General features: G+C 45.0%; 1 protein-coding gene across 2 annotated transcripts in view; it reads left to right on the top strand.

The window, feature by feature from the left end:
• The window catches only part of cacna1ha (calcium channel, voltage-dependent, T type, alpha 1H subunit a), a 170,417-nt gene that overhangs the window by 138,742 nt on the left and 10,494 nt on the right, over window positions 1–21,181 (top strand). For both annotated transcript variants that reach the window (XM_078418152.1, XM_078418151.1), the window contains exons 25-29: window positions 2,262–2,371; window positions 11,358–11,491; window positions 12,530–12,600; window positions 19,410–19,488; window positions 20,364–20,485. In XM_078418152.1, the coding sequence (XP_078274278.1) occupies window positions 2,262–2,371; window positions 11,358–11,491; window positions 12,530–12,600; window positions 19,410–19,488; window positions 20,364–20,485 (516 nt within the window). The remainder of the gene's footprint in view (window positions 1–2,261; window positions 2,372–11,357; window positions 11,492–12,529; window positions 12,601–19,409; window positions 19,489–20,363; window positions 20,486–21,181) is intronic.

Here is a 21,181-nt window from a genome sequence, read left to right as displayed (position 1 = left end):
CCCTACCTAGACTCTGTAAGCTACCTTACGCAGTCTCACAGCAGACTAGATGCTGACTACAGAGACGATAGCATGTAATGTTTCCACCGCTTGTGTACAATAAAGCCATGAGTTGTTACTCCTGTGTATGGGTTTAATTCTAACAACACACTCTATCTAGGCCTTTCAGTAGAAATGTGGCCCTTCTCCAACATTCATCAAAATGGCGGCTGTATTGATCCTGGAATCAGCTTAATGTCGGTGCCCCATAACCCTTCAGGTCAAATATCTATCCATCTCAACCTTAAATAGATTCAATGATTCAGCCTCCATGACTCCCTCAGTGTTGAAGAACTCCAGAGATTCAATTCAACCCTCCTCACAAGATGAAGGAAGAAATCCCTCCTCATCTCAGTCCTAAATGGTTCCTTTGAGAACCTGACAGGTAACTTGGGAACCTGAGGGGTAACTTTTTCACACAAAGGTTGGTGGGTTTCATGGAACGAGCTGCTGGAGGAGGTAGTTGAGGCAGGTACTGTCGCAATGTTTGAGAAATATTTAGACAGGTACGTGGATAGGTGAGGTTTAGAGGGATATGTGCCAAACACAAGCAGGTGGGACATTGTGTAGATGGAACATGTTGGTCAGTGTGGGCACATTGTGCCGAAGGGCCTGTTTCCATGACTCTATGACTATGACTCTAAATGGGTGGAAACTACAGCTCCTGTTTCTAGATTCCACGTTAAGAGCAAATATAATTCAGCATTTGGAAAAGAGTAAATGCCAGGGTGTTAAATACTTTCATTTTAGAGGCTTGGTTGCGTATTCCAAGGTCAAGTGAGGGTCCTGACCCAAAACATCATCTGTGTGCTCCCTCCATAGATGCTGCCTGACCCACTGATTACCCACGTTGTGTTTTCCCTGGGCCTACAGTATAGTTAGGGTTCATAGGGCTGTGAGTCATAGTGTCGTACAGCAAAGAAACAGGCCCTTCAGCCCAACTCATTCATGCTGGCCAAGATGCCCCATCTAAATTAGTCTCATTTGCCTGCATTTAGAGAGATAAAACTGATGTAGAGGTTAACTAGACTGATGCTAATGACTTACCTTTCTAATCTCACTGTAGCGCCTTGGTAAAGTACGAGAACATAGAACAGTTCAGCACAGGAACTGACCTTTGGCCCACAATGCTTGTGCCAAACATGGTGCCAACTTAAACTGATCTCTCATTTTCCTGTACATGATCCTATCACTCTACTCCCTCCACTTCCATATGCCTATCTAAAAGCTTCTTAAACCCTACTATTACTTCTGCCTCCTCCACCACCCCTGGCAATGCGTTCTGGGCCCCCACCACTCTCTGTGCAGAAAAAACATGCCCTGCACATCTCCACTACTGGCAACATAAGACCCTGGTTACAGACTGTTAAGATAAAGAACATCTTCCAGCCCATCGGTGTAGACTAGTTTGAATTGACATTGCCGAGGTGATACGGCACTTCCTTTTGCAGGGTAGCTAATTATTAATGTCACAATATTATATTGGCACGGCACAGTGGCACTGCTGATTCACAGCGCCAGAGACCCGGCCGGGTTCCATGCTGACTACGGGTGCTGTCTGTACGGAGTTTGTACGGCGTTCTCCCTGTGGCCTGCGTGGGTTTTCTCCGGGTGCTCCGGTTCCCTCCCACACTCCAAAGAAGTGCAGGTTTGTAGGTTTTCTCCAGCTCCCCTGTCCCGTGACTCTCAGTCTGAAGAAGGGTCTCGACCCGAAACGTCACCTATTCCTTTTCTCCAGGGATGCCGCCTGTCCCGCTGAGTTACTCCAGCACTTTGTGTCCATCTTCAGTGTATCTGCAGTTCCTTCCTACACAGGTTAGTAGGTTAATTGGCTTTGGTAAGTTGTGTAAAAAAAATTGTCCCCATTGTGTAGGATAGCGTTAGTGTACAAGGTGATCGCTGATCGACGCGGACTCGATGGGCCGAAGGGCCTGTTTCCACTCTGTGTCTCCAAAGTCTATACCTTTGGGTGTTATAAATAAGATGCCCATTAGCTCACTAGGAAAATTCATTTACTCCCACTCTTAGCAAGAGCGTGGATGTGCTTTTGGGGCTGACGAAAATGACATTGTACGTTTAGCCTGGGGAGTTATTTGGTTGCTGAAGTTTCATGCTTTGGTTTGACTGAGAAATGTTAATCATCGATGTGTTATATCCCACTAGGCACAATAATTTGCTGCTCAGATGCTAACAATGCCTTTTCCATCCCTTGTTCTCCTCAGTCCCTTGAAGAGGCTCTGAAGTATTGTAACTACGTGTTCACCATTGTCTTTGTTTTCGAATCTGTTCTCAAGCTCATTGCTTTTGGCATCAGGAGATTCTTTAAAGACAGGTAGGTCGCACAGTTTTGTTCTCTCCTCCCGGCTTCTACACGATGTTCTCAGGTTTAGATTTTTAGTTTAGCGATTCAGCGCGGAAACAGGCCGTTCAGCCCACTGAGTCCGCGCCGACCAGCGATCCCCGTACACTTGCGCTATCCTACACGCACTAGGGACAATTTACAATTTTACAGAAGCCAATCAACCTACAAACCTGCACGTCTTTGGAGTGTGGGAGGAAACCTGAGCACCCAGAGAAAACCCGCGCAGTCATAGGGAGAATGCACAAACTCTGTACAGACAGCACCAGAGGTCAGGATCGAACCCGGGTTTGAGGCTCTGTAAGGCAGCAACTCTACTGCTGTGACACTGTGCTGTGTGGTGATAAATGTTTAACAGATGTTCATTAGTCAATTTTGTCCATAGGTCGGAAATTACACAAGAATCACAAGGCAGCACAGTGACGCAGCTGGTAGAGCTGCTACCTCACAGCGCCAGAGACCTGGGTTCAATCCTGACCTTGGGTGCTGTCTGTGTGGAGTCTGTACGTGCTACCTGTGACCTTGTGGATTTCCACGTGTTTTCTCTCATATCCCAGAGACGTACAGGTTTGTAGGTTAATTGGCCTCTGTAAATTGCCCCTTCTGTGTATTGGGATAATTAGTGTGAACGGGTGATCAATAGTCAGCATGGACTTGATGGGCCGAAGGGCTGTATTTCTGAACTGAACTGAACTATATTTAAGAGAGAGTTAGATGTGGCCCTTTTTGCTAAAGGGATCAGGGGGTATGGAGAGAAGGCAGGTACAGGTTACTGAGCTGGATGATCAGCCATGATCATATTGAATGGCGGTGCAGGCTCGAAGGGCCGAATGGCCTACTCCTGCACCTATTTTCTATGTTTCTATGTTTTCTATATAATCACAGGGCAGCACAGTGGCGCAGCTACTAGAGCTGCTGTCTCACAGCGTTAGAAACCCGAGTTCGATCCTGACCTGGGGTGCTGCATATGTGGAGATTTCACCTCCCCCCTGTGACTGCCTGGGTTTCCTTTGGATTCTCTGGTTTCCTCCTGTGTCTCGAAGAGGTAAATAAATCGCTCCTGTTATGTAGAGAGTGGGTGCACATGTGAGATAACATGGAACTAGTGTGATCGATGGTCGGCATGACACAGGTGGCTGAAGAGTCTGTTTCCATCAATTCAATCAATGGCTGACATTGTAACCTCGCCTCCACAGTATTATAATGAATGGCGTCCAAAGCACATAAGACTGTGAGAAAGGCTAGCTATGTCCCCTTGTTGGACATCCCATTTACGAGATGCCAATCCTTTGGAACTAACGGCTGCCATCAATGTCCTCTTCCCCAAGAATTAACGTGAAACTGTCTGCAAGCTTAACAAAATAGAAACATCAAAATACAATACATTGGGGAGGAATGAAATGGATAAAGAAATTTAAATGAGAGCTTGAGGAACGATCGATAAAATATATTAAAAGTAATTTATCTTACAAATGTGGTAGTAAAATGGGAACTGTTAACACCGAACAGATTTGTGGTAACAGTGAGATATTAAAAAGCACTTTATATTAGTTGTCGCTCAAGAGAATAAAACGAGAGACAAGATCAATCTTAAAGTGCTCAAAAGTGCTAATGTTATGATACAGAAAATAATGTTATTTGGATGTTTCTTGGCTAAAGGAAATGAAGAATAACCAAGGATAGACACAAAAAGCTGGAGTAACTCAGCAGGACAGGCTGCATCTCTGGAGAGAAGGAATGGGTGACGTTTCGGGTCGAGTCCTTTCTTCAGACTGGTTAGGGATAAGGGAAATGAGAGATATAGACGGTGATGTAGAGAGATAAAGAACAATGAATGAAAGATATGCAAAAAAGTAAAATGAATAAATGAATGAATGAATGAACGAATGAATGAATAAGTTTATTGACCAAGTAGGCAGATACAAGGAATGTACCTTGGTGCTCCGCTCACAAATGACAACATAAACACACAGTTAACAATTAAGAATAAAGCATAACCACATCAAAACAATAAGGATACACCATTACGGTCTAAACATGTGCGTGAAAATAAACCAGAGCAAAAAAGAGACTACAGATTTTGGTTATTGAGTAGAACTATCACTAGTGGAAAATAGCTGTTTTTATGTCTGGCTGTGGCTGCTTTGACAGAGAGAAGTGCTTCGAAGAGTTTGTGGCCAGGGTGAGAGGGGTCAGAGATGATCTTGCCCGCTCGCTTCCTGGCCCTTGCAGTGTACAGTTCGTCAATGGGGGGAAGGTTGCAGCCAACAACCTTCTCAGCTGTGCGAACGATCCGTTGCAGCCTCCGGATGTCGTGCTTGGTGGCTGAGCCAAACCAGACTATGATGGAGAAGGTGAGGACGGACTCAATGATAGCAGTATAGAATTGGACCATCATTGCCTGTGGCAGATTGTGTTTCCTCAGTTGCCGCAGGCAAATGATAAAGGAAACAGGCCATCGTTAGCTGTTTGTTGGGTGAAAACGAGAAGCTAGTGTGACTTGGGTGGGAGAGGGATAGAGAGAGAGGGAATGCTGGGGCTACCTGAAGTGAGAGAAATCGATATTTATACCACTGGGCTGTAAGCTGCCCAAGCGAAATATGAGATGCTGTTCCTCCAATTTGCGTTTTGCCTCACTCTGACAATGGAGGAGACCGAGGACAGAAAGGTCAGCGTGGGAATTGGAAGGAGAATTCAAGTGTTGAGCAACCGGGAGATCGGGTCGGTTCAGGCGGGCTGAGCAAAGGCGTTCAGCGAAACGATCGCCCAGTCTGCGTTTGGTCTCGCCGATGTACAAGAGTCCACATCTTGAACAACGGATACAGTAGATATAACTAAGTTTAGTATATAGGAAGGAACTGCAGATGCTGGTTTACACCGAAGTTAGACACAAAATGCTGGACTAACTCAATGGACCAGGCAGCATCTCTGGAGAGAAGGAATGGGTGACGTTTCGGGTTCAGACCCTTCTTCGGACCATGTCTTCTGGTCATATGGAAATTCGCACTCGTCCTGGTTTACTTTAGTTTAGTTTAGAGATACAGCACGGAAACAGGCCCTTCGGCCCAACAACTCCGCGCCGACCAGCGATCCTCGCACACTATCACTATCCTACACACACTAGGGACAACTTACAATTTTACCGCAGCCAATCAGCCTACAAACCTGGACATCTTTGGAGTGTGGGGCGAAAACCGGAGCACCCAGAGAAAACGCACGCGGTCACGGGGAGAACGGACAAACTCTGTACAGATAGCACCCGAAGTCAAGATCGAACCCGGGTCCCTGCCGCTGCAAGTTGTACTATGGGTAATAAATAGGTTATTTTTTTACAGAGGGCCATTAGTCAATTTTGTCCATCGGTCGGAAAATGCACAAGAATCACAGGGCAGCGCAGTGACACAGCTGGCACAGTGATGGTGTTCCAGATTCCTCCTACCTTCCGAAGACGTGCGGGTTCGTAGGTTAATTGGGTTCTGTAAATTGTTCCGAGAGTGTAGGACCGAACAAGTCAGACTCTTTGGGTCGAAGGGCCTTTTTCCAAGCTGTGTATCTAAACTAAACCTTGCAGGGGAATTAAATAGAAGACACTTGGGCAGTCACTGAAACCAGAAGTACATTGAAACAATGTTCATCGGCTAAGTGCTTATGTGACACCCAAACTGTCTGAACTAGTAAGTCAGATAAAGAGTTGTCCGTGAACTCCGCAGAACGAAGACTGCAGAAGCTTCTGTGAGCTGTCAAAATCAAAGTCAAATGTTTAATTTAATAAAGAGACTTTCCTTTTGTCAACAGCGGAGAGAGTATTAAAATGTCAGTGTGCACAGGCATCAGAATGGGGTCGTGAATCCAGGATCATTTATAAGTCCCCTTATATCCTGAAAGAATGAAAAAAGCTGCACCAACTCTAACTTGGAAAATAATTATCTGTTAACTCTCAACACTGTTTTTGATCTGTTATTGATCTGTAAAGTGATTTAGGTGTTAGAAGAGATCACAAATTTCCAGAACTTGCTGTTCTATCTATGTCCCCTTGCAAATTCTTTGTGGAAATACTAACCGGTTCTTAGCATTCTTTATTTTTCAGGGTTTAGTTTAGTTTAGTTTAATTTTGAGATACAGCGCAGAAACAGGCCCTTCGGCCCACCGGGTCCGCGCCGACTAGCGATCCCCGCATATAAACACGATCCTACACACACTCGGGACAATTGTTACATTTACCAAGCCAATTTACCTGCATACACTACCTGCACGTCTTTGGAGTGTGGGAGGAAACCGAAGGTCTCGGAGAAAACCCCTGCGGTCATGGGGAGAATGTACAAACTCCTTACAGACAGCACCCGGTGTCGGGATCGAACCCGGGTCGCCGGGCACTGCAAGCGCTGTACCGCTGCGCCACATTAATTTTTCATTCAACTTGCTGCAGACAGTTAAGTCTGGTAATTCAGAGCATATGTCCCTTTATCAATCATATAATCATCATTAATACATACATAGAACAGGGAACACTGCCGCACAGGAACGGGCCCTTCGGCCCACAATATCTGTGCCGGACAAGATGCCAAAATAAACTAATGTCACCTGCCTGCACATAATCCATATCCCTCCATTCGCTGCATGTCCATGTGCCTGTCAAAATAACTCTTAAATGCCAATATCGTATCTGCCTCCACTGCCCCTGGCAGCACGTTCCAGGCATCCACCATCCTCAGTGTAAAGAAAACCTGCCCCGCACATCCCCTGTAAATTTTGACCTCCTGACCGTGAAGCTATGCTCCCCAGTTTTTGACAGTTCCACCATGGGGAAAAGGTTCTGACTGTCTACCCTCTCTAGGTTTCCCATAATTCTATACACTGTACTTCCAATGGATTGCCAATAAAGCACTCAGACAAAGAAAGAGAATTCTCGGTTGATGACCTGTCTCATTCCCTCAGGCAGTAGGAGATTGTGAAAAGAAAGTAACATTGTAAATCTTCCAATGTTTTATTACTTTGCATCCCTTTTCTCTCTTCTCCCACACTTTATCTCTTTCTTCATCTGACTTGATTCTAATTCACCGCCTCTAATTCAGTTGAGTTGAGTTTAGTTTATTGTCACGTGTACCAAAGTGCAGTTAAAAGCTTTTATTGTGTGCTAACCAGTCAACAGAAAGACAATACATGATTACAATCAAGCCATCCATAATGTACAGATACATGATAAAGGGAACAACATGAATAACGTTAGTGCAAGATAAAGTCCAATAAAGTCCGATGAAAAATAGTCCAAGGGCCCCCAATGAGGAAGATAGTAGTCCAGGACTGCTCTCTAGTTGTTGATACGATGGTTCAGGTGCGTGATAACAGCTGGGAAGAAACTGGTTCAGGCACAACAAACTGCAGATGCTGGTTTACCAAAAAAGACATAAAGTGCTGGAGTAATTCAGCAGGTCAGGCAGCATCCTTTGGAGAACATGAATAGGTGATGTTTTGAGTTGGGACCCTTCTTCAGCCTGATTTGATGTTAAGTTTGATACCCAACACAAATTGAGGTACCGAATAATTGAAATATAGCGTGCTAATCACTTTTAATGATTTTCTTTGCAACCCGATGATGACAGGATTGATTGAAACTGTATCGGGAAATCTGTAGAAGCCGTGTTTCACCTGGTGTTGTCAAGATTAATGTTTTTAGAAAGCAGCTCTGAGCATTTTAGATTTCCTAGTGCCTGCATTGCATAATGCCTAATTCCTTCAAATTGCTTGAGTAGGTGCAGTAGAACATAGTGTTTTTAGACATTACGTTAGAGATTCGGCATGGAAACAGGCCCTTTGGCACACTGCATCCGTGCCGACCAGCGATCCCCCCCGCACACTAGCACTAGGATTAACACACGAGGAACAATTTACAATTTTTACTGAAGCCAATTAACCTACAAACCTGTGTGTCTTTGGAGTGTGGGAGGAAACCGGAGCACCCGGAGCAAACCCACACAGTCAGGGGGAGAATGTCTAAATGCCATACAGACAGCACCCATATTCAGGATTGAACCCAGGACTCTGGAACTGTAAGGCAGCAACTCTACCGCTGCACCACCGCCACCCTTGCACCTTATTTCTACCAGTATATCCATGTTGTTAATGTTCAAGAGCAAGGCTGCGGGATTTGTTTTTCAATTAGAATTAAATTAAATTTAATGTTTTGAATTGCAATTATGGAAATATTTCTTACAAAGGATACGCCCAGAGTATTTGACAGGTAAACAGAAATTATTATTCAGTGACTACTGGGCTCATTCTTGCAAATAGTCCCTTAATAATTAAGCTTCTAATTATACACCATTACAGTAACAGCTGGTTAGTTGATTCAAAACTATCTCAAAACGGTACAACGTTATTTCTATCCAGGCTCAAGGTGTTGTTTTCTCACCTCAAATTACATAACTGTGTAGGAAGGAACTGCAGATGCTGGTTTAAACTGAAGGTAGACACAAAAAGCTGGAGTAACTCAGCGGGACAGGCAGCATCTCTGGAGAGAAGGAATGGGTGTTGTTTCGGGTCAGACTGAAGAAGGGTCACGACCCAAAACGTCACCCATTCCTTCTCTCCAGGGTTGGTGCCTATCCCTCTGAGTTACTCCAGCTTTTTGTGTCTATCTTCAAGTTACATAAGTGTTCATTTGGAAGTGGGAGATGTTTATTGCACCAAAGAGTAATTCTTGGGGGCTTTCACTGAATTCTATGCATATCCCATTGATTCATTCTATAGTCTATGTGTTTCAACAGACACATGGAGCATTTGGATGGACTCCATTGCCTCTTAATTTTGGATCCCTTTTCGGGTCACGGCACATTTGTGGAGGGAATGGACGAAACGGCATTTTGGATTGGCACCCTTCTTCGAGTGAAACAATGGGGCGAGATAGCTTATCTGTAAGACTGGTGCTTGTCTTTCTTACTTGATTGATTGAAAGGAACAGCCCTTCGGCCCACCATGTCCACAGTGACCATCAGTCCCGACCCGAAACGTCACCCCTCCTACTTCTCCAGAGAAGCTGCCTGACCCGCCGAGTTACTCCGGCATTTTGTGTCCACCTTGCGCCCTATTTCTGTTTGATAAAGTAAATTTAGAAATATCTACGTCCAGCTTAGATTGCATGAGGAAGAAGGTATGAAGTTACTGGTATGTCGCGTGACGCTGGGAAGGATTGTTTAGTTTAGTTTAGTTTACAGAAGCAGCGCAGAAACAGGCTCTTTGGCCCACCGCGTCCGATCTGACCAGCGAGCCCCCACACATTAACACTATCCTACACACACTAGGGACAATTTACACATACACCAAACCAATTTACCTACACAGCTGTATGTCTTTGGAGTGTGGGAGGAACCTGAAGATCTCAGAGAAAACCCACACGGTCACGGGGAGAACTTGCCAACTCTGCACAGACAGCACCCGTAGTCGGGATCAAACCCGGGTCTCCGGCGCTGCAAGCGCTGTAAGGCAGCAACTCTGCCGCTGCGCCACCGTGCCACCCATTGGATGGAGTTCGGTTCCCAGCATGGGAACATCTAATGTGACAATTTATTATGAAAGCCACTTCGATGTTTTACACAGTCAGCATGCACTTAGCACCTAAATGCTGTCTTGTGAATTGCCACCCGTGGTGGGAGATGGAGCACAGTTGGCAGTGCTGCATATTGACATACAATTCTTCAATCCAAACCCAAAAGTTAAAATGCAGCAAATATTTTAATCTCATGATTTTTCTGCAAGTTCCCTTAAAGTCTAGCAGTCTGCCCTTTTCTCCACTACTTGTTAAAACAAAAGCAGCATCTCGTAACTTGCAATCTCCTCATTCCTAATCTCTGAGCATTGATTCCCTCTCCTTCCACCTCTTGGATAACCACAGGCAGGCATTTTGGAGATGAATCTTCAGTGTGAGTTTAGTCGAGAGATACAGCCTGGAAACAGTGGAGAAAGGAAGTGCAGATGCTGGTTGATACCAAAGATAGACACAAAGTGCCGGAGTAACTCAGCAGGTCAGGCAGCATCTCTGGAGACAAAAGATGGGTGGCGTTACAGGTCGGAGTCTGAAGAAGGGTCCCAACCTGAAACATCACCAGTCTTTTTTCTCCTGAGTTGCTGTCTGACCCCGCGGAGTTACTCCAGCACTTTGTGTCTATGTTCAGCATGGAAACAAGCCTTTCGGCCCATCGGGTTCGTGCTGACCATCGATCACCCGTTCATGCTGGGTCTACGTCATCCCACTTTCGTATCCACTCCCTACATGCATGAGTGTTTTATTGTCATATGGGGCAATTTAGACTTGGGGCACAATTGGGGCAATTTACAGAGGCCAAGTAAGCTACAAACCCACACATCCTTGAGATGTGGGGGGAACCCAGAGCGCCCGGAGGAAACACTGTGGTCTCCAGCAGAACTGTCAGGATCGAGCTCTGGACTCTGGCACTGTGAGTCACAACTGATCGATGAGGATTTCACTCACTGAATGTTAAACAGGCCAATAAGCCTATCGAACCCGGTTGATCTATTTTCCCCTCTCAAACCCATTCTCCTGCCTTCTCCTCACAACTAATCAACAATTTATCAATCTCTGCTTTAAAATACCCAATGGCTTGGCGTCCACACCTGTCAGTGGCAATGAATTCCACACGTTCATTCACCCTCTGATTAAAGAAATTCCTCCTTATCTCTGTTGTTAAGGTAGGGCCCATCACAATAACTCACTTTTTCCTTTCATTCCCCCTTCGTTCCCCATTTATATCGTCTTAAAATTTGTTTTATCTTTAACTTTCCTAAGTTCTGAAGATAAGACATTGACTTAAAAGGTTAATCCTTTTCCTTTCTCCATAGATACTGCCTGACACGTTAAGCATTTCTGACAAAGATAGACCATCCTTTTAATTAAAAGACAATTCTGGCATTTTGTTTTAGGTCTGTGATCTTTTATATATTTCAGGTGGAATCAGCTGGATTTGGCTATTGTGCTTCTGTCTATAATGGGGATAACCCTGGAGGAAATTGATATGAATGCCTCGCTCCCCATAAACCCGACAATCATTCGCATTATGAGAGTGCTCCGGATTGCAAGAGGTATCGCCATCTCTTATGACTTTTAAGCATTTCTTGTTTATGTTAGAAAGTTTATTTTAAAAGCTTTGAGCGCCGAGGCAGTTAAGAATTCCCTTCCAGTTGCACATTCCAGATCAAACATAACATGAGCAATTGTGCATGCAATAAATAACTAAGGAAAGAGCTTGTGACATTTTCAGTATCGTCTGTGCGTGAGAATCAGATGGTAGTTGCGACCATAATTAACTGGAAATGGTATGGTTCATTTGTGTGCTTTCCCCTTGGGCTTTGAACTGTGTCGCTGCCACTGGCAACTGGCAGAGCAAGCATTTGGCCCCCTTCAAGAGCCAAGAGTGTTTTATTGTCACAAGTCCCGAAACGAAAGAATGAAATACTTACTCGCTCAACTTACTTACTTACGTCACAGCAAAAGAGACGATTGAAGTGTGTAAGCAGAAGGGAGGTTAAGTGGGTTTTACAATGAATGTGTGACTATCTATCAGATTTCCACGTTGGGGCTCCACCATAAGAAGCTTCCGCCTAGGCAAAACACACAGCAAAGCAATGCCGATACATTGAATTACACAGCTAAACACTGTTAATTTAGTTGAGTTGAGTTTAGTATAGATATACAACCGTGAAACAGGCCCTTCGGCCCACCGAGTCCGCACCGACCAGCAATGCCCGTACACTAACACTATCCTACACACACAAGGGACATTTTACAATTTTACCAAGCCAATTAGCCTACAATTCTGTAAGTCATTGGAGTGTGGGAGGAAACCGGAGCACCCGGAGAAAGCCCCTGCAGATCACGGGGAGAACGTACAAACTCCGTATGGATAGCACCCATAGTCAGGATTGAACCCGGGTCTCTGGCACTGTAAGGCAGCAACTCTACCGCTGTGCCACTCTCTGCCCCTTCATGAGGAGAATGAAAATAATGATGAATGCAAATGGATAATTGTGAGTTCGTGTGGACAGTGGGCTGCAGGCCCTCTTTCTATGCTCCATGAGAAACAATATTAAGTACATTTTGTTCATTATACACTCTCTTAGTGTTGAAACTGCTCAAGATGGCAACTGGAATGAGAGCCTTACTCGATACAGTCGTTCAGGCTTTGCCACAGGTAAGCGCTGTGATTTTAATACTACTTAAGAAGTCAGTGTTTTATGTTGCTAATACTTTCTTTGTCTTAAATGTAAGGATGCTTTTTACACAATAATTTTTGAGAGAAACAGAACTCTTGAATAACGGGAGCATAAATTGTCAGCTTCCCCTCACAAACTTTGTCACGTCCTTCTTTCAAGTAAAGTTTAAAAGTCATTTTTGTGTTGGCAATTCTGCCTGACATCCAAAAATGTTGATTGAAGGATGTGTAATTATCACTCTCTGAAGGGAAGTGCGGATTTGTGTTAAAAGAAATCATATCATTTTCATGATATAATTGATGATCTTTTTGGATTCTATGCCACGGAATAAAATGTATGTTATGGAGGAAGATACAGGTTAGTTTAGTTAGCGATAGAGTGTTCTCCACTTGCCAACATGCTTAGCATCACAATAATACATACATGTGAAGCTTGGTGATACAAGGAACTGAAGATGCAGGAACCCTGAGCAACAACCAAGGCCCTGGAGGAACTCAGTGGGTTAAGACTCATCTATGGAGGGAACTGGACATTTCAAATTTGGATCCAAAACATTGCTTGTCCATTTCAGATGCTGCCTGACCGGCTGAGTTCCTCCAGCACTTTGTGCTTCGCACAAGATTCCAGCACTTGCACTTCCTTGCATCTTCAAGCACTAATATCAAACGCCTTGCTAAAAATTAAGCTTGTTTGATAAGATGTAGTAACTACCTGCACAATTATTGTGCAATAAACAACTGGATATTGTTTGGGGAGGCACAGTGGTGCAGCGGTAGAGTTGCTGCCTTATAGCGCCAGTGACCCGGGTTCGATCCTGACTATGGGTGCTGCCTGTACGGAGTTTGTATGTTCTCCCTGTGACTACATAGGTTTTCTCTGGATGCTCCGGTTTACTCCCACATTCCAAAGATGTACAGGTTTGTAGGTTAATTGGCTTCCGTAATTGTCTCTAATGTAGATTGGAAAGAACTAATGTACAGATGATTGCTAGTTGGTGCGGACTCGGTGGACTGAAGGGCCTGTTTCCATGCTGTATCTCTAAACTAAATAATATTTTTCGTGAGTTTAAATTGAACGTGGAGCAAATTGGGATTTCAGAAATTTTCCTTGTGTTTGTGTTAAAAAGATCGAGCTTGAAGTAGATTTAGTTTAGTTTAGTTTTGAGATACATCACAGAAACAGGCCCTTCAGCCCAGCGTGTCCGTGCCGACCAGCGATCCCCATATATTAGCTTACACACGAGGGACAATTTACAATTTTCACCAAAGCTAATTTAACCTACAAACCGGTACATCTTTGGAGTGTGGGAGGAATCTGGAGCACCCGGAGAAAACCCACGTAGTCACAGGGAGAATGTATAAATTATGTAAAGATAGCTCCCAAGGTCAGGATCGAACCTGGGACTCTTGAGGTAGCAACTCTACCGCTGCACCGTCGTGCTGTCCTTATATGCCTTCAGGGGGCTTCAGAAATCAAACTAGAACATTTTCCAGAAGGACATTCACAGATAAATCTTGAAAAGCTTTGTTTGAATTTAAAAGCTGCTAGTGGCAACTGGTCCTGGGTGTTTGTAAATGTCACTGGTTTTATATACTTTTCAAATGTCACTTGTTCGATTGACATTACACTGGTCAAACTTTACCAAGCCCTCAGTCCTAGATAGATCAAGAAATATTTTTATGGCAAAGTTTTTTAAAGAAATAAGGAGACTGAAGAAGGATCCTGTCCCCAAACTTCACCTATCTTGCAGCACAGCGCCAGAGACCCCGGGCTCGATCCTCAGTGCGGGCGCTGTCTGTATGGAGTTTGTATGTTCTGCCCGGCTGCGTGGGTTTTCTCCTGGTGCTCGGTGTCCTTCCACACTCCAAAGACAAAGGTTTTTTTTGGATTAATTGGCTTAGGCAACAATTGTATATTGTCCCTAGTGTGTCGGACAGTGCTAGTGTACGGGGATCACTGGTCAGGGTGGACATGGTGGGCCGAAGGGCCTTTTACCACGCTGTATCCCTAAACTAAACTAAACTATCCATGTTCTGCAGAGATGCTGCCTGACCTGCTGAGATTGCACTTTTAGACTTTGGAGATGCATCGCGGAAACAGGCCCTTCGGCCCACCGAGTCCGCGCCAAACAGCGATCACCCCGTACACTAACACTATCCGACACACTGGGCACAACTTACAACTTTTATGGAAGCCAATTAACCTACAAACCTGCACATGGGTGGAAACCAGAGCACCGGACAAAACACAACACAGGGAGAACATACAAACTCCGTACACACAGCACCCGTAGTCAGGATCAAACCCAGGTCTCTGGCGCTGCAAGGCAACAACTCTACCTCTGCACAACTGTGCTGGATTACTCCAGCACATTGTTTCTTAGTTTTTAAAACCAGCGGATCAAGTCATGATCGAATGGTGGAGCAGACATGATGGGCTAAACGGCCTAATTCTGCTCCTATGTCTAATGGTCTGATAATCTTATGGTTCTGTGAACAAAGCCAAGTCAAGTCAAGTCAAATTTATTTGTCACATACACATACACGATGTGCAGTGAAATGAAAGTGGCAATGCCTGCGGGTTGTGCACAAAAAGAATTACAGTTACAGCATATAAATAAAGTTAATAAGTTACTATTATTGTCGACAAAACTTTAGTCTCTGGGGTTATAAAAGTTGACAGTCCTGATGGCCTGTGGGAAGAAGCTCCGTCTCATCCTCTCCGTTTTCACAGCGTGACAGCGGAGGCGTTTGCCTGATCGTAGCATCTGGAACAGTCCGTTACTGGGGTGGCAGGGGTCCCTCATGATCTTGCTTGCTCTGGATCTGCACCTCCTGATGTATAGGTCCTGCAGGGGGACGAGTGTAGTTCCCATGGTGCGTTCTGCCGAACGCACTACTCTCTGCAGGGCTATCCTGTCCTGGGCAGAGCTGTTCCCAAACCAGACTGTAATGTTGCCGGACAGGATGCTCTCTACAGCCCCAGAGTAGAAGCAATGAAGGATCCTCTGAGACACTCTGAATTTCCTCAGTTATCTAAGGTGGTAAAGGCGCTGCTTAGCCTTACCCACCAGTGCGGCAATGTGCGTTGCCCACGTCAGATCCTCTGCGATGCGGACTCCCAAGTATTTGAAACTGCTCACCCTATCCACAATAGACCCATTTATCTCCAGTGGCGTGTACGTCCTTGGATGTTTAGCCCTTCTGAAGTCCACAATCAGCTCCTTTGTTTTAGTGACATTCAAGAGGAGGCTATTGTCCTGACACCAGAGTGCCAGATCAGCCACCTCCTCCCGGTTGGCCTTCTCATCGTTGTTGGAGATCCGGCCCACCACCACAGTGTCATCAGCGATTGTCTTCGTTCATTACCATGGACTCTGCTTCAATGGTTCAATGGTACTTTATTGTCACATGTACCTAGATACAGTGAATTTCTTTTTTTGCATGCAGTTCAGTAACAATCTTAGTATGCATTAGGTGCAATCATACCTCAGTACTAGAGTGTGAGAGAGCAGATTACACTGAGTACAGAAGAGTTGCCACATTTCCGGCACCGTCTCGTAACCTTCATGTTCAAAGTTGTTAAACATTTTAGAGTATTAACTTGGCCATAAGGGCCTGTTGTCGTGGTGACGGGACTGGGTTGGAGTTGGGGGTCAGCCTGGCCAGGCGATGTGTTGGTGTCGTCCTCCGCTAATCCCTGCCACTGCAGGCTGCGTCTCATCCATGCACTTGGCTACTTGGAGCGGCACCTGATCTAATCGAGCCCCAGGCTGCTGCAGTGCCTCCAGCGGCCCACTCTGCCAACACGTCCTTTGAGTTAGGGACAACACAGTGGGGGGTGTGATGGAGTTGCTTGTTTAGGGAGGCAGAGTCGCGGGTTCGATCCTGACCACAGGTGCTGTCTGCACGGAGTTTGTACGTTCTCACTGTGACCGGGTGCTGCGGTTCCCACCCACGCTCCAAAGACGTGCAGGTTTGTAGGTTAATCGTCTTTGGTAAAATTGTAAATTGTCCCTAGTGTGTAGGATAGTATATGGGGATCGCTGGTCTGCGCGGACTCGGTGGGCAGAAGGGCCTGTTTCTGTGCTGTATCTCTAAAGTCTAAAGTCAAGAGTTCAATTCTCTATTAGCTTGTTAAAGCTGAGATCAACCCTCACCCCAAATATCCCTGGGGCATTTGATTATGTAAATCTGCCAAATAAATACAAGTTGTTGCAATGTCAGGGCTCTGCTGTGCCTTTGTGTATGTCAGCGTTCAAAGGGGTAATCAGTGAGCCTAATCTTCTAACATGAAATTAAATCACTACCAAAATCACTGAAACTATTCTCTTATTGCCAGATAATGAAGAACAACACAGTAGTTCGACCTGTGTAGTGTTATGTTGTTGAGCCTCTTATTCTCAGGGTTAGTCATAAAAGCAATCTCTGCCTGGAGAGCCCTCAGCAAAAAAGCATCTTCCATTCTTTGATTACATTGCCCAGCATATGGATCTCCGAGTTAACCAGCATTAGATCAATTTATTGTATTCCACATTTCTGACACAAGATATTTATTTCTTAATTATTGCTTTTGACAATCCCATTCCTTCTGCCGATGCTGTGAACAAATCCCAGAATCCATACTCAAAACAACTGCGTGGCACGGTGGCACAGCTGGCAGCGCCAGAGACCCGGGCTCGATCCTGATCTTGGGTGCTGTCAGTGTGGAGTTTGCACGTTCTCCTTGTGACCGCGTGGGTTTCCTCCGGGTGCCCTGGTTTCCTCCCACATCCTTAGGACGTGCGGGTTGATGTTAATTGGCCCTCTGCAAATCGCCCCTAATGTGCAAGGAATGGATGTGAAAAGTGGGACAACATAGAACTAATGTGAATGGGTGATTGATGGTCGCCGCGGACTCAGTGGGCCATCGGGCTGTTTCCATACTGCATCTCTAAAACTAAACAGCTCGCAGTAATTTCCTGATGTACTGCGTTAATAGAGGCGGCCATTACACAGGCACAGGCAGGGCTTGGCCTGAGCTAATGTGGGATTGGGATCTGCGTTAATCAATGGATTCATCTATGTAAACCACATCACCTGAAAGCCTGTTAAGAATATGTGTTTTTTTTCAACCTAGCTCTACAAATTAGGTGATACAAGGAACTGCAGGTGCTGTTTTTTTTTTTAAAGATCCAAAGTGCTGGAGTAACCCAGCGGGTCAGGCGGCATCTCTGGAGGGCATGGATAGGTGATGCTTTGGGTTAGTTATAGAGACACACAGTTATATAGTCATACAGCGTGGAAACAGGCCCTTCGGCCAAACTTGTCCACGCCGACCAACATGCCCCATCTACATTAGTCCCACCTGCCTGCGTTTGTTCCATATCCCTCTAAACTTATCCTATCCATGTACCTTCACGCTCCCTCAGCAAGGCCACCGGCATAACCAAGGAAGAGTCTCACCCTGGTCACTCCCTCTTTTCCCCTCTCCCATCAGGCAAGAGGTACAGACATTTGAAAACACACACCTCCAGATTCAGGGACAGTTTCTTTCCAGCTGTTATCAGGCAACTGAACCGTCCTCTCACCAGCTAGAGAGCGGTCCTGACCTCCTTGGAGACCTATGAACTATCTTTAATCGGACTTTATTGGACTTTATCTTGCACTAAACATTATACCCTTTATCCTATATCTGTACGCTTTGAATGGCTTGATTCTTATCATGATTCTTTTCACTGACTAGATAGCACGCAACAAAAAGGCTTTTCACTGTTTCCTGATACACGTGATAATAATAAACTAAACTGAACTAAAAATAGTGGCCTCCTGGTTTTAAAACAGCTTCTTCTCAACACCATGAATGAATGAATGATCAGCCATGATCACATTGAATGGCGGTGCTGGCTCGAAGGGCCAAATGGCCTACTCCTGCACCTATTGTCTATTGTCTATTGTCCATCAGGCTCTTGAACACAACAAACAACAACTGAAATATGAGATGTACAGACAAAGAACTGCAGATGCTGGTGTATACCAAAGATAGACACAAAGTGCTGGAGTACCTCAGCGGGTCAGGCAGGAGAGAAACATGATAGAAACATAGAAACATAGAAAATAGGTGCAAGAGTAGGCCATTTGGCCCTTCGAGCCTGCACCGCCATTCAATATGATCATGGCTGATCATCCAGCTCAGTAACCTGTACCTGCCTTCTCTCCATGCCCCCTGATCCCTTTAGCCACAAGGGCCACATCTAACTCCCTCTTAAATATAACCAATGAACTGGCCTCAACTACCTTCTGTGGCAGAGAATTCCACACTCACCACTCTCGGTGACGTTTCGGGACAGAACCCTTCCTCAACTAAACGATGAACTGTCCTGGTTGCTTTAAGGACCAGACTTTTTAGCCTAATTTTGAGGTTTTAAATTTATTGTTGGATTTTTTGTTTCTTATGCTGTCTGTCCGTGGGTGCGGGGGGAAGAGATTGGAAGTTTTGTTGCCTCCATCACAGTGAGGGGGTGTTTGGAGTCACTGTGATGGACGTTTGTGTTGGGGTCATGTGTCTTGTGTTCTTTTTTGTGTGTGACTGCTATGTAGTTTCGTTCGGTACCTTGGTACCGAATGACAAATAAAGCTCTGTTGAACTGTTGAACTGTATTTACAGGTCTGTTATGTTGCAGTAAGTGAGATTTTCATTATTCTATTGTCAATATATACGACAATTGAACACTCTTGACTCTTGGTCATTGTGTACAGGTTGACCTCTCTGCATTATTTAAGAGATCTTTTCTTCTTTTACATTTCAGGTGGGAAACCTCGGTTTATTATTCATGCTTTTGTTTTTTATCTATGCCGCTCTGGGAGTTGAACTCTTCGGAAAGCTGGGTGAGATTTTAATTGAACGATCTCCTCATTACCTCCAGTGAGAAAGAAGAATCAGTGTTTGCTAGTCAGGCACAGAGTGCTGGAGTAATTCAGCGGGCCAGGCAGCATCTGTGGAGAAATGGAATAGGTGAACTTTTCGAGTCAGGGACCCTTCTTCAGACATGCTTCTGACGTCTGAGAAGGGTTCCGACCGAAATGTTCCCTTTCTCCAGAGACGCTGCCTGACCCGCTGGGTAACTCCGGCATTTTGTGTCTATCTTCGGTATAAGCCAGCACCTGCAGTTCCTTTGTACAGTGTTTAGAGTTTGTGTGTTTTACCTAAAAGCCGATATAACTTATCCTAATGAACAGGCTGGCAGGGTCTGATTGAGGATAGAATTCTTCATGCTAAATGTAAAATGTGAAAGTGCATATCCTTTGCTTGTACTGCTATGGAGTGAATCTGATCTAAAGGTTAATATGAAACAAGAAATGTTAAAATAATACATAGGCCATCATTAACAAAGTGGCACAGCTGGTAGAGCCGCTGCCTCACAGCACCAGAAACCCACGTTCGATCCTGACCTCGAGTGCTGTCTGTGTGGAGTTTGCATGTTCTCCCTGGGACCACATGGGTTTCTTCCGGATGCTCCGGTTTCCTTCCACATCCCAAAGACGTGCAGGTTTGTAGGTTAATTGGCCTCTGTAAATTGCCCCTAGTGTGTAGGGAGGGGATGCGAAAGGTGGGATAACGTAGAATGAGTGTGTACGGTTGATTGATGGTCAGCATGGACTGAGTGGGCCGAAGGGCCTGTTTTCATCCTGTGTCTATAAAAATTAAAGCGCGGGGATTTTTTAGTCTTCAATGAATAGAATTGGATCGTTTTGCCCTTCAGTGTGCAATGATGAAAACCCATGTGAAGGCTTGAGTCGACATGCAACGTTTGAGAATTTCGGGATGGCATTTCTTACCTTGTTCCGAGTTTCAACTGGCGATAACTGGAACGGAATAATGAAGGTATGTAATTAATTCTACTGAACAGGTTAGTTCGAGCCTCCGCAATTCACTAGGGACCTGTGGATTAGAAAGTCCTGACAGAAATTAAATCACACACACCAGTATTTACATTCAAGTCACTCTGCTTTGTTCATTTGTAATTATTAATATCTACTTAGAAATGCATTATAAACCAACTGGATACTGTCCTCAATTTCCTCAGATAGACATTTGGAATCAAGTCATCAGATCCCGTGAACTAGAGGAGAGAATATTTACAAATTAAACGACGACTCTGCATTTTCATCCTTAGCCGGGACGTTAGTTGGATGACAACCCAGACTGTGGCTAAATGCTGGTCAACAGAAAAGGCATAGAGGGTATATAACGTTACGAGAGCCATCGAGAGGGTAGACAGTCAGAACCTTCTTCCCAGGGTGGCAATCTCAAAGACGAGAGGACATAGCTTTTTTAAGTGGAAAGAGGCAAAGATTAAAGGAGATGTGCGGGGAAGGTTTTTTTTACACAGAGGGTGGTGGGTGCCTGGTATACGCACTGTCAGGGGTGGTGGTAGTGGCAGATACAAAAGTGGTGTTGAAGAGACTTTTGGATTGGCAGATGGATATGCAAGGAATGGAGGAATATGGGCATGTGAAGACAGAGGAGTTTATCTTGGCATTGTGTTCTGCACACACATTGCGGGCTGACGGGCCTGTT

Source organism: Rhinoraja longicauda, chromosome 21, assembly GCF_053455715.1.
Source record: "Rhinoraja longicauda isolate Sanriku21f chromosome 21, sRhiLon1.1, whole genome shotgun sequence".
Lineage (NCBI taxonomy): Eukaryota > Metazoa > Chordata > Chondrichthyes > Rajiformes > Arhynchobatidae > Rhinoraja > Rhinoraja longicauda.
This window is presented reverse-complemented; position numbering and strand designations above follow the sequence as displayed.